This window comes from Nerophis lumbriciformis, linkage group LG12 (assembly GCF_033978685.3).
Source record: "Nerophis lumbriciformis linkage group LG12, RoL_Nlum_v2.1, whole genome shotgun sequence".
Classification (NCBI taxonomy): Eukaryota; Metazoa; Chordata; class Actinopteri; order Syngnathiformes; family Syngnathidae; genus Nerophis; species Nerophis lumbriciformis.
Window position 1 is genome coordinate 13,064,338 of NC_084559.2, and position 13,311 is coordinate 13,077,648.

At 40.6% G+C, this 13,311-nt stretch overlaps 1 protein-coding gene across 6 annotated transcripts in view; it reads left to right on the forward strand.

Moving 5' to 3' along the window:
• The first annotated feature begins 626 nt into the window (after nt 1-626).
• Nucleotides 627-13,311, forward strand: part of LOC140679258 (splicing regulator ARVCF-like) — a 349,408-nt gene continuing 336,723 nt past the window's right edge. For all 6 annotated transcript variants that reach the window (XM_072914307.1, XM_072914309.1, XM_072914305.1 and 3 more), the window contains exon 1: nt 627-821. In XM_072914307.1, coding sequence (XP_072770408.1) covers nt 801-821 — 21 coding nt within the window. In that variant the 5' untranslated portion in view covers nt 627-800. The remainder of the gene's footprint in view (nt 822-13,311) is intronic.

Sequence of the window (13,311 nt, forward strand, 5' to 3'; positions counted from 1 at the left end):
GGCATCTGGTCAGGATGCCACCCGAACGCCTCCCTAGGGAGGTGTTTAGGGGAAGACCCAGGACACGTTGGGAAGACTATGTCTCTCGGCGGGCCTGGGAACGCCTCGGGGTCCCACAGGAAGAGCTGGACGATGTGGCTGGGGAGAGGGAAGTCTGGGCTTCCCTGCTTAGGCTGCTGCCCCCGCGACCCGACCTCGGATAAGCGGAAGAAGATGGATGGATGGATGGATGGATACTTTTAAATTGAGTACATAAACGACACATTTTAAAAACATTTTTTTTATTTTTTTGGTTTTTTTTATTAAATAAACATAAAAACACAAGATACACCTACAATAAAAACAATTAAATTAAACGACACACTTAATAACACATGTATCTATTTAATTACATTTATAATGAATTAATTATACATTTATTTATTTATTTAATTTTGGCTCATACAAAGTCAGACATTAAAAAAAAAACAGCATTTTTGTTAACGTGTTGACGTATGCGCAGTCGTGAGGCTTTTACTTTGAAAAGCGTCAGACCACTTCCCGGTGAAGCTGCGGCCAACTCGGGCGAACTTGACTCGGCTAGTAAGAGGATGGCTGGCCGCTGCTGAGCTGCTACCTCTGCTCTCTCGGAAGGGAAAGTCCAGGTACGTCGACGAGGATAACCCGCCGGAGGAGAAGGCGGCACGAACGGAGAACTTTTCCGACTCTAGGATTTTAGTCGACAAAAAGAGCGGTTCTTCTTCTTCTTCTTTTTTTTTTCCCCCCCTCGGGAAGACGGGAGGGTTTTTTTTTTGGGAACCATGCCTGCTGAAGTGAAACAGGTTCGTATTGATGCCTGCTCGTCGGTCTCATCTCCAGCCTTTCTTTGCCGATCATTTCCTCTTTTAAATGGTTTTAAAACCAGACATTTGTCATTGCTGGCTTATGGGATCTCATTTAGGATGATAGTGTCCCGCCCCCCTGCGTGTGTACATTACACTAACTACTGTACTTCCATCTCATTACACTATATTCATCCATCCATTTTTATACCGCTTTTTCAAAAGTATTTGTCCACCTGCCTTGACTCACATATGAACTTGAAGTGCCATCCCATTCCTAACCCATAGGGTTCAATATGATGTCGGCACGTTTGCAGCTATTACAGCTTCAAATGTGTTCGGTCGGGTTCAGGTCAGGACTCTGTGCAGGCCAGTCAAGTTCATCCACGCCAGACTCTTGTCATCCGTGTCTTTACGGACCTTGCTTTGCGCACTGGTGCACAGTCATTTTGGAAGTGTTCCCACAAGGTTGGGGGCGTGGAATTGTTGATTAGTGGAATTTCTTGCTTTATTAATAGGGTACTGTATATACAGTATATATATGTATATCATCAAGGACAGCACCCACCCTGGCTCTGACCTGTTCCACCTGCTGCCCTCTGGGAAGCGCTACAGGTGCATTAAAACCAAAACAAACAGGCTAAAGAACAGCTTCTTCCCCAGGGCCATAACCATCCTGAACGGACTGCCCCATTGTCCCTCATAACTGCCTTCTCTTCGGTGCAATAACCCATTCCACCAACCACCCTGTTTTTGTTTTGTTTTTTCATGTATATATTCATTTCACACCATATTCATTGCACTTCTACATTTTTTATATTTTTATATATTTGCACATTGTTTTTCTAGCATGCACACATCGCACTGTATGGAATGGCCTCAATCTCGTTACCTTGCGTAATGACAATAAAGCTGATTCTGATATGGAGACTGGGCTTTCTGCTCTGCCGCTCGCAGTCTGTGGAACACTCTCCCTGACCACCTGAGGGTACCACAGACTGTGGATGCTTTTAAAAAAAAGGCTTAAAAACCCTTCTTTTTAAAAAAGCCTTTTTTTTCTTTCTTTTTTTTTAGATATATGCATACTAGGGCTGCAACAACTAATCGATCAAATCGATTAAAATCGATTATAAAAATAGTTGGCGATTAATTTAGTCATCGATTCGTTGGATCTAAGCTATGCGCATGTGCAGAGGCAATTTTTTATATATTTTATTTTTTTAATAATTTATTATTATTATTATTTTTTTAATAAACCTTTATTTATAAAGTGCAACATGCACAAACAGCTGAGAAACAATAATCAAAATAAGTATGGTGCCAGTATGCTGTTTTTTCCCCCCCCAATAAAATACTGGAAAGGATAGAAATGTAGTTTGTCTCTTTTATCCGATTATTAATCGATTAATCGAAGTAACAATCCACCGATTAATCGATTATCAAATTAATCATTAGTTGCAGCCCTAATGCATACTAGTTTTAGCTATTTGTCTGTTCTAGTTTTTATTTTTATTTATTTTTTATGATCTTTTTTTATTATATTATCTTTTATTTTTTTAATACACTGTAGCACTTTGAGGTTGTTTACTCAATGTAAAGTGCTTTTTACAAATAAAATCTATTATTATTATTATTATTATTATATGTATATACATATATACATATATTACTCTAGGTATATACTGTATATTGGGGCTGTCAAAGTTAACGCGATAATAACGCTTTCTGCTCCGCCGCTCCCAGTCTGTGGAACACTCTCCCTGACCACCTGAGGGTACCACAGACTGTGGACGCTTTTAAAAAAGGCTTAAAAACCCTTCTTTTTTAAAAAAGCCTTTTTTTAAAAGATATATACATACTAGTTTTAGCTATTTGGCTGTTCTAGTTTTTATTTTTATTTATTTTTTATTATATTTAAATTTTTTTGATTTTTTTTTTAATACACTGTAGCACTTTGAGATTGTTTACTCAATGTAAAGTGCTTTTTACAAATAAAATATAATATTATTATTATTATTATTATTATATGTATATACATATATTACTCTAGGTATATACTGTATATTGGGGCTGTCAAAGTTAACGCGATAATAACGCGTTAACTATACATTTCAATAACGGTATACATTTTTTTCTTTGCACACTCTTGGCGTTCTCTCGGTGAGCTTCAAGCACAACTGTGAAGTGAAAACCATTTCAGGTGACTACCTCTTGAAGCTCATTGAGAGAATGCCTAGAGTGTGCGAAAAAGTAATCGGAGCAAAGGGTGGCTATTTTGAAGAAACTAGAATACGAAACATGTTTTCAGTTATTTCTTCTAAAAGCTGCATTGGTGAGGTCACACACTGATGTTGGTGGAGAAGGCCTGGCTCTCAGTCTCCGTTCTAATTCATCCCAAAGGTGTTCAGGTCAGGACTCTGTGCAGGCCAGTCAAGTTCATTCAAACCAGACTCTGTCATCCATGGCTTTGTGCACTGGGAGCATGGAATCGTCCAAAATGTTTTGGTATCCTGGAGCATTCAAAGTTCCTTTCACTGGAACTAAGGTGCCAAAGCCCCAACTCCTGAAAAACAACCCCACGCCATAATTCCTCCTCCACCAAATTTCACTCTCCTACCACTTTGTGGCGGAGTTGCTGTTGTTCCCAAACTCTTCCATTTTCTTATAATAAAGCAGACGGTTGACTTTGGAATATTTAGGAGCGAGGACATTTCACAACTGGATTTGTTGCTCAGGTGGCATCCTGTGACAGTTCCATGCTGGAAATCACTGAAAGCGGCCCATTCTTTCACAAATGTTTGTAGAAACAGTCTCCATGCCTAAGTGCTTGATTTTATACACCTGTGACCGGGCCAAGTGATTAGGACACCTGATTCTTATCATTTGGATGGGTGGCCAAATACTTTTGGCAATATAGTGATGTTGCTACAATGTTTTTACAGTAGCTCACCCTTTACTTTACCTTAACTCGTGTTCCTCCCGTCGTCAATACGACCTGGGCAGTCGCTGCTGTGTGTTCATGGGACAAGCAGAGTTTGTCCCTGATCGCCGTCTGAAAGGCCCCCCAGGTCAGATTTATTGCCTGGGCTTTAATGACAATTGGGTGAAAGGCATGACATTAAACCCTTTTGTTTTTTGCTTGCACAGATACCACTGGAATGTGCTTTTGTTAGCGCTGGTGAGTGTGAGTGTGTGTGTGTGTGTGTACCGGGGCATGATATGCATACATTATTGCAAATGTGTTTGAGGATCATCCTCCTTGACGCGGGAGGAAGGTGTCGACAACGCACAGCTACAGTCGTGGTCAAAACGTTTACATACACTTGTAAAGAACATAATGTCATGGCTGTCTTGAGTTTCCAATAATTCCTACAACTCTTATTTGTTTGTGAAACAGCTCTATTTTTGTTTCATCTGACATCACATGGTCAAAGATAAGACCTTCTGGAGGAAAGTTCTGTGGTCAGATGAAACAAAAATGGAGCTGTTTGGCCACAATACCCAGCAATATGTTAGGAGGAGAAAATGTGAGGCCTTTAATCCCAGGAACACCATTCCTACCGTTAATCATGGTGTTGGTAGTAGGGGTGTAACGGTACGTGTATTTGTATTGAACCGTTTCGGTACAGGGGTTCCGGTTCGGTTCGGAGGTGTACCGAACGAGTTTCCACATGGACATATAAGTAAGTTGTGTAAACAATGCACACCACACGGTATGCTAGCAGCTAGCGGGCTAGGATAGACTGACCATACGTCCTCTTTTCAACGGACATGTCCTCTTTTGCGGAGCTGTCAGGGCGGAGTTTCTTAAATGCCTCAAATGTCAGGCATTTTGAGTTAGGGTTGCGTGTATTTTCAATGTACGTTCAGGGTTAAGAAGGGGTTAAAAACAAAACAAACAGCAGCATTGGTGAGGGAGGGGCAGAGACAGAGAGAGAGAGAGAGAGAGTTATGATAAACGCGCATGCGTCGCCAAGCTCTGCTTTTTATCCATAGATTTATCACATTTAATTTTTTATTATCTATAGCAGGGGTGTCAAAAGTGTGCCCCGTAGGCCATTTGCGGCCCACAGCTAATGTTTTAAAGGCCCACGGCACATTGTAAAAATACTATTAAAATAAACAAAAACATAACAAAAGTGAAATAAAAAAGCTTAAAGGTTAAATGTAATTTAGAAAAAAGTTGCAATGTTGACTAATAAAACAAAGCTGTTTTTTTTCCTTCCAAACTGTCATTAATCAAAACATAATATTGAATCAAAATCAATGTTATTATGAATTATTGACCTATCCAAGGTTCCCATTACTTCACATCAAATATTCCACTAAGAAAAATATTTTTGGTGGAAGATTTTGCAAATTTGGTAAATAAATAACCCCAAAATGTATATTTTGTTGTTTTCTTACTGTACCGAAAATGAACCGAACCGTGACCTCTAAACCGAGGTACGTACCGAACCGAAATTTTTGTGTACCGTTACACCCCTACCCCAAACACACGTCAAAAGCGGTAAAGGAATGGCTAAATCAGGCTAGAATGAAGGTTTTAGAATGGCCTTCCCAAAGTCCTGACTTAAAGGTGTGGACAATGCTGAAGAAACAAGTCCATGTGAGAAAACCAACACATTTAGCTGAACTGCACCAAATTTGTCAAGAGGAGTGGTCAAAAATCCAAGCAGAAGCTTGTGGATGGCTACCAAAAGCGCCTTATTGCAGGTAAACTTGCCAAGGGACATGTAAGCAAATATTAACACTCAAGACAGCCATGACATTATGTTCTTCACAAGTGTATGTCAACTTTTGACCACCACTGTACGTCCAAACACTCCAAAAACAGAATCCAAAACCAAAAAAACAACAACACACAAACACCATAAAAGAAATGCAAATGCTGCAAATTTTGAATGCTGCACATAGAATAACACATGCATAAACCTCAACAACAACTGCATGAAAGAAATGCTGCAAGTTGACAGAACAAAATAGAAGTTTGCCAGGCTACCAGAAATTCCATTTTCTGAGCTACACTAACGTAACTGATGCCAGCTATTGTGGCCGTGGTTTGAGCTTGGCTTCTGCAGGACTGGACTGCGCGGGATGTACAAAACCCAACACCAGTGAAGTTGGCACGATGTGTAAATCAACTGGTGCTGTTTTTCTTATTAGACTTAGACTTAGACTTCCTTTTTATTGTCATTCAAATTTGAACTTTACAGTACAGATAAGAACGAAATTTCGTTACATCAGCTCATGGTAGTGCAGGATAAAAAAGCAATAAGGTGCAGATATAAATAAATAAATAGGTTACTGTACAGATAAATATATTGCACTTTTTCATATGCATCCACGTTTATGGATGTATGTTTTATTGTCTTTTTATTCCAGCGAGTTAATCCATTTTGGGGGGAATTGAGGGGATAATTATGATGCGTTCAAGAGTCTTACGGCTGGTCTTATGCAGTGGTTTCGAGTAGAGATGTCCGATAATGGCTTTTTTGCCGATATTCCGATATTGTCCAACACTTAATTACCGATTTCGATATCAACCGATACCGATATATACAGTGGTGGAATGAACACATTATTATGCCTAATTTTGTTGTGATGCCCCGCTGGATGCATTAAACAATACAACAAGGTTTTTCAAAATAAATCAACTCAAGTTATGGAAAAAAAAATGCCAACATGGCACTGCCATATTTATTATTGAAGTAACAAAGTGCATTTTTTTTTTTTTACATGCCTCAAAACAGCAGCTTGGAATTTGGGACATGCTCTCCCTGAGAGAGCATGAGGAGGTTGAGGTGGGCGGGGTTGGGGGTGCGGGGTTTTTGGGTGTAGGGTGTAGCGGGGGTGTATATTGTAGCGTCCCGGAAGAGTTAGTGCTGCAAGGGTTTCTGGGTATTTGTTCTGTTGTGTTTATGTTGTGTTACGGTGCGGATGTTCTCCCGAAATGTGTTTGTCATTCTTGTTTGGTGTGGGTTCACAGTGTGGCGCATATTTGTGACTGTGTTAAAGTTGTTTATACGGCCACCCTCAGTGTGACCTGTATGGCTGTTGACCAAGTATGTCTTGAATTCGCTTGTGTGTGTAAGAAGCCGTAGATTTAATGTGACTAAAAAAGTCATAAATTTTACTTTTTGAAACCGATACCGATAATTTCCGATATTACATTTTAAAGCATTTATCGGCCGATAATATCGGCAGTCCGATATTATCGGACATCTCTAGTTTTGAGTGTGTGTTTTGTGCATTTGCTGCATTTTTATTTTGTATTTCTTTTTGCGATGTATTGTTGGATTTGAACCTCGCTCCTGTTTGTAGTGTTTACACGTTTTGAACCCGTGGGTAGAAGGACAGTACAAAAAAATGACAGGTTATGAATTGACTGAATAAGCTAAAACTTGCCATGATATGTAAGACTTTCTGATGTTCAAAAGGTGGGTGTCACCTGATAGCTGGTTAAGTTTCGGATGCTCTTCATCCTTTTTCACACACCCTATATTTTCTCATTCCTTCGGTTGCGATAACCCTGAAGGTTCCAAGTACGACGCGAGTGCTGCTGGATTCAAACCAGAGTTTCTCCTAAAGGGTCACCAGGTGTCGGGCTCCTATCTCGGAGTCGCGCATGAAGTGTGATGGAATGCATGACAACAACCTGAGAATGTATGAGCCACGGTTTTCCAAAAATGGCTCACAGAGGTGAAGGATGGTCCTTGTATTTGTGACCTCTGAAGGAGCCCGAGATGATTGGCATACTTTAGGGCAGGGGTCGGCAACCCGCGGCTCCGGAGCCGCATGCGGCTCTTTGATCACTCTGATGCGGCTCAGCTGCATACTTGCTGACCCCCCCCCGATTTTCCCAGGAGACTTCCGGATTTTGGTGCCTCTCGCAGAAACCTCCCAGGATTAATATTCTCCGATTTTCACCCTAACAATGATAATAAGGACGTGCCGTGATGGTACAGCATTTAGCGCCCCCTGAACCAAAACCAAACAAGAATGACAAACACATTTCGGGAGAACATCTGCACCTTTACACAACATAAACACAACAGAACAAATACCCAGAATCCCATACAGCCCTGACTCTTCCGGGCAACATTATACACCCCTGCTACCACCAAACACCCCCCCCCCCCCCCCCCCATGTGCGTCGGTTGAGGTGGGCGGGGTTTGGTAGGGGGAGGGGGTGTATAATGAAGCTCGGAAGAGTTAGGGCTGCATGGGATTCTGGGTATTTGTTCTGTTGTGTTTATGTTGTGTTACGGTGCAGATGTTCTCCCGAAATGTGTTTGTTTTGTTTGTTGTAGTGAGCATTAAATGCTGTACCATAACGGCACGGAAATTCGTAGTCCGCCGGAAAAATCGGGAGGGTTGATAAGAATGACGCTGTCAAACGCCATTCATATAAAACCCGCGGGCCGCACTAACATCCAAATTTCATATTAAGGTGTGGACCGTGTGTCTGAGACCCTTGCTTTATACGTAGCATAAAGCAAAAAAAACTTTGTATGTAGTGTTATTTCATGTTAAATTTCAAAAGATTTTTGTGGCTCCCATTGTTTTCTTTAATTTGTGAAACTGGTCAAAATGGCTCTTTGACTGGTAAAGGTTGCCGACCCCTGCTTTAGGGAATGCCGGCATCGTGGCGTGACCTTTTCAACTTAACTGGAGATTCCTCGGCTGGGAACACCTGCTTAGTCAGAGCCAGTGGTCACAGTCAGAACTGCATCATTTTATTGTGTATATATTTTTACTGGTTTGTTGCTGTGAACACCAACTGGGAAATTCCTACTTTTAATGTAAAAAGTCAATTGTAATATTCAGTGGTTTCTCACCCAGGCCTTCAGTGATGTCCTACTTAGTCCGACTTCACCTCATAAAATACCAGTGATGTGCAGTCACTTGAGGCCCCGCCTCACCTGCCTCACCTGCCATCATGGAAAGAAAAAAAATGTAAAAATATTTTTTTTTAATTAAATTGTTATATGTATCCAGTGATTATACTATAGAGTTATTTTCCATTTAACTTCACCAGTTTTAGATTATTTTTATTCAAAATCGCTGAATTTTCACATTTGCCGTTCAAATACTGAGAAGAGACGGTGCGGTGAACAGCAGCCAGTCGAGGCACGTCACTCGGTGCCTCAACATGGATTGCGCAATGACTCGGCTAACTGCTGGTCTGCTGTGCAGTGAGACCGTATTGCTATATGAACTATATTATACATTTCCATAGTTTAGTTAGCTGAGGTATATAATGTACAGTGTATTTTGTCAACAACTGTATGTGTGTAACGTATTTCTTGTGCTGAGCGATCATAAAACGGCTGCAAAAGACGCACTGTGTGAGGCTCGCCTCCTGCACCCCCGCCGTAGAATTGTTATATCAACTAAAGCCCACACTTAAACTTTTCACGTGCAAGATTGAATCTATTTAAAAAAGTTATTTCATAAGAAGCCAAAAAGTGCAAAAACAATAATGTTCGTGTTGGAGGAGTTGTGAATGACTGCAGGGCCACAACATTAGGTACACCTGCAGACTGCAGGTGTACCTAATTCACAACTTCTCCAACACGAACATTATTGTTTTTGCACTTTTTGGCTTCTTATTAAATAACTTTTGGAACCTATTTTCATGGGCTTTCCTCTTTGTGATGTTAAGTTCCTGTTATGCGCTGTTATACAGTATATGCCTTGAGCTCTTATTTTGAAGGCGCTAAGAGCGGAAGTGATGTCACGTTGCGGAGGTTTTTGAAAGAAGGTAAATAAAGTGGTCCTCGTGTAAACTGGAGCCTCCGTGTTTGTTATTTTGTATTTTCATACAGTATAGGCGACATTTATAAACCCTCGGTTACACTTTTTTTAAATAGATTCAATCTTGCACGTGGAAAGTTTAAGTGAGGGCTTTAGTTGTGGCGCATGGACTTTATTTATAAGTAAAGGTAAGACCATAATAACGTTTTTTTTTATTAAATGTGCTTTTTTGTGTGCTACAGTTTGTATGTGTAAAGTTAAAGTTAAGTTAAAGTACCAATGATTGTCACACACACACTAGGTGTAATGAAATTTGTCCTCTGCATTTGACCCATCCCCTTGTTCACCCCCTGGGAGGTGAGGGGAGCAGTGGGCAGCAGCGGCGCCGCGCTTGGGAATCATTTTTTGGTGATTTAACCCCCAATTCCAAGCCTTGATGCTGAGTGCCAAGCAGGGAAGAATGCTGGTATGAGCTTTTAAACATAACCCGTTAACTGCTGCCAATCAAATGGTGAATAAGATACTCTTTAGGGTTCATATGTTTGTAAATCTGACTGTGATGAAGTCAGTGCCTCACCAGCCATCAACCACACCACCCACAGTGCGACCGACATCAACAATAGGTGCACCACGCTCATGTGCGCTCTATTGGAACAGTCTTGCGGAAACCATTTCCGATATTTTACTCATTAAATGAATCATCAAAGCAACAAATTACAAATCAAAGCTATTGAATTAATCAATTTTAATTGACGACTCATTGCGGCCCTAACCATTATTCTTGCGACTGCAATTTTTCTTCCTTTTGTCATTTGGTAGGTGCTTGTCGCTGCCATATTTCTGCATGGAAGCACTGCTGTGGTGGCCAAGAATTTAGTACAAATCAGGGGCGTCACTAGCTTTTAAGGACAGGGGGGGCTTTGCGAGCGAATGTTACGCACGAGCACAAAACTTCACACAAGGCTAACAAAGACTTAGAAATTATTCATTGTTATTATTATTATTTTTTTTAAATGCACGGGACGAAATGAAATGCTCCCCGGGACGATGGCTTTTAACCATATATTTTCTTTTTCTTTTTATGTATTTATTCATTTTACATTTTATATTGAATGTCTTGGTTTTTCCTCCCTCTGAAAACCCTATTAAATGTTTAACAAGCCATCCTATAATAATAAAACAGCTATTAATGTAACAATACAATAAAACAAATATATTTAATGATGTTTTTTCCCTTATTTTAACAATAGGCTTATGTATATTACTGTATATACAAGAAACACAAAACTTAAAAAAATAAATGATTTACAATTGCACACACAAGGTTTTGTGCAGCTTCACTCATTGTAAAGGAAGATAATGTGCTTCGTACATCTGCAGGACCGCAAGCAAGGTCGCAGAGAAAATGCGGGCTGGAATTTGAGTGATGTGGGCATTTTCTATATGAACAAGTGGAATGATTGGATACCGACGCACTAAAGGGGCTCTCTACCTTACGCTACGAAGTGAGGGGAAACTGAGTGAATAACAACAGGTTATATGATTATTTATTTAAACTCATATTTGGGCCAATTTATAATGAATAATGTCGGCATTTATTTGTAAAAAAAACCCCCCAAAAAACACCAAATTATTTAGGGGGGCTTAAGAATATTTTAGGGGGGCTTGAGCCCCCCTAAAATAGGCCTAACAACGCCAATGGTACAAATAATAACACAAAGCCTCTTGAAAATGTTTTAAAACTAAAAGAAAATAAGTATCCTTAATGCTTGTTAAAAGACTTGGTGAGGCCGTCAGCCACTTTTTTGTTTACTTTCAACTGGAACCCTTTGAGATACCACTAGGGTTGTACGGTATACCGGTATTAGTATAGTACCACGATACTAATTAATCATATTCAGTGTTTCCCACAGGACAGGCATCTATTTGTGGTGGTGTGGTCGGGGGGTGGGGGGTGGCGGCGGCAGCGGCGATGACCAAGAAGAACGCGGAGTTGGAATATAATTACAACATTTTATGTACATATTTATATACAGATTTGAACAATTAGTGATTCACTGAAATATATTTATTAATTGTGGTTCTTACAAAAAATATATCTTATAAGATATAAAAGCTAAAATGTCTCTTAAAGCTCTGCCCCTTTAATTAGTGAATACTAAATAATTTAACTTTAGCCTAATACTACAACCATATTATTTACCAGCAACATAAAGTGAAACAGAGGCAGAGGTGTCCTGCCACAGTCAGTCAACCTCCTCCTCCTCCTCCTGCTGCTGAACAGGTCGCACCTGTGGTCCGGACTGTAGGCCTACCTCCTCTCCAAGTCGAGCCCTTTTCGGCCGTTGAAAATATTTTTCTATACTCATCTGTGTGAAGGAGTGAACATCCAACATTAGAATTTATTACTAACGAGGAGAACCGCTCTATGTACAGTGCCGTCTAACCTTAAGCGGCAGCAGCTCAACACATGCAGGGTTCAACGTTAAGGTTTTTTTCTACTTGCCCGACTTCTCAAATCTACTTGCCCCAATATTTTTACTTGTCCTGCCTAGGTTTTTTTCTGGCTGTGTAGTGCTCATGGCTTATATCTTACTAAAATTCTTCCCGTTGACTATTTACAACACTACACAGTATTTATTATTATTATTATTATCTATAATTACATTTAAATGGCATTGCATACATGTAAAATTAAATGGTATTTCACATTATTTGACCAGTAGCAGTTACACCCATCTGAACAGGTCAGCCACCTGTTTTAAGCCCGATCACAGTTGAAATCTTGAAATAAAGAGCTTTTAATGGCCAAAACATTAACCTGGACAACATTTTAACAGCTGGTTGGCTCAGATTTGATTCTTTTCATTGCATTCACATGCTGCAGTGGACAGTGGACAATTTAGCTTCAGTCCACGTGTGTTTATTGACAACATGGTTATAACCTGGACACGTTAGCTCGTCGGTAGGGTAACACGTGACTTTTACTACGTTCGTCTGCCCCGGCCCACGAGTCAAACAGCGGCGGTGTTAATGAAGCAGCGGATTAACGTTAAATATATGACGAGCCGCGAGCGATGCAGCTATAACATATCTACCTATAACCTATATTACCCTCGTATTTTGATCCCGTTTCGTCCGTCCATCCGTCCCTCTTCTTCTTCTTCTTCTGGCCCACCAGGTGAATTAAGTGCTATTGGCGCAGTTACCGCCACCTACTGCACCGGAGTTGTAACTACAAGCAACATTCACAGACAGTTCCATTGCTTTTATGAGCGGTCGAGCGAGTCAAAAGCCGAAAAATCCATTTGTGGCGGACGTAATTCTTTCGTGGCGGGCCGCCACAAATAAATGAATGTGTGGGAAACACTGATATTCGGTACTATGCCGCCTCTGAAAAGTACCGGTCCACCGCGCTCCCGTCGTCGTCACCTCGTGTCATTGCCGGTTTACGAGCTGACGAGCATGTTCGGCAGCGCACAATCACGGAATACTTACAAGCAGACACAGTGTGTAGACAGAAAAGGGAGAACGATCGCATTTTGGCTTAAAAACTAACGATAAAGGTGAAGTTATAACACTGAAACACCCTCAGGAAGAGGTGCTTTAAAACATTAAAGTCCGTCCGCAGTCTGCAGTGTTGTAGCTACTTCTAAATCACTTATCCTCACCTCCATGGCGACAAATAAAGTAAGTTTCTTACAAGTATCATTATCACTGCAGGACGAGG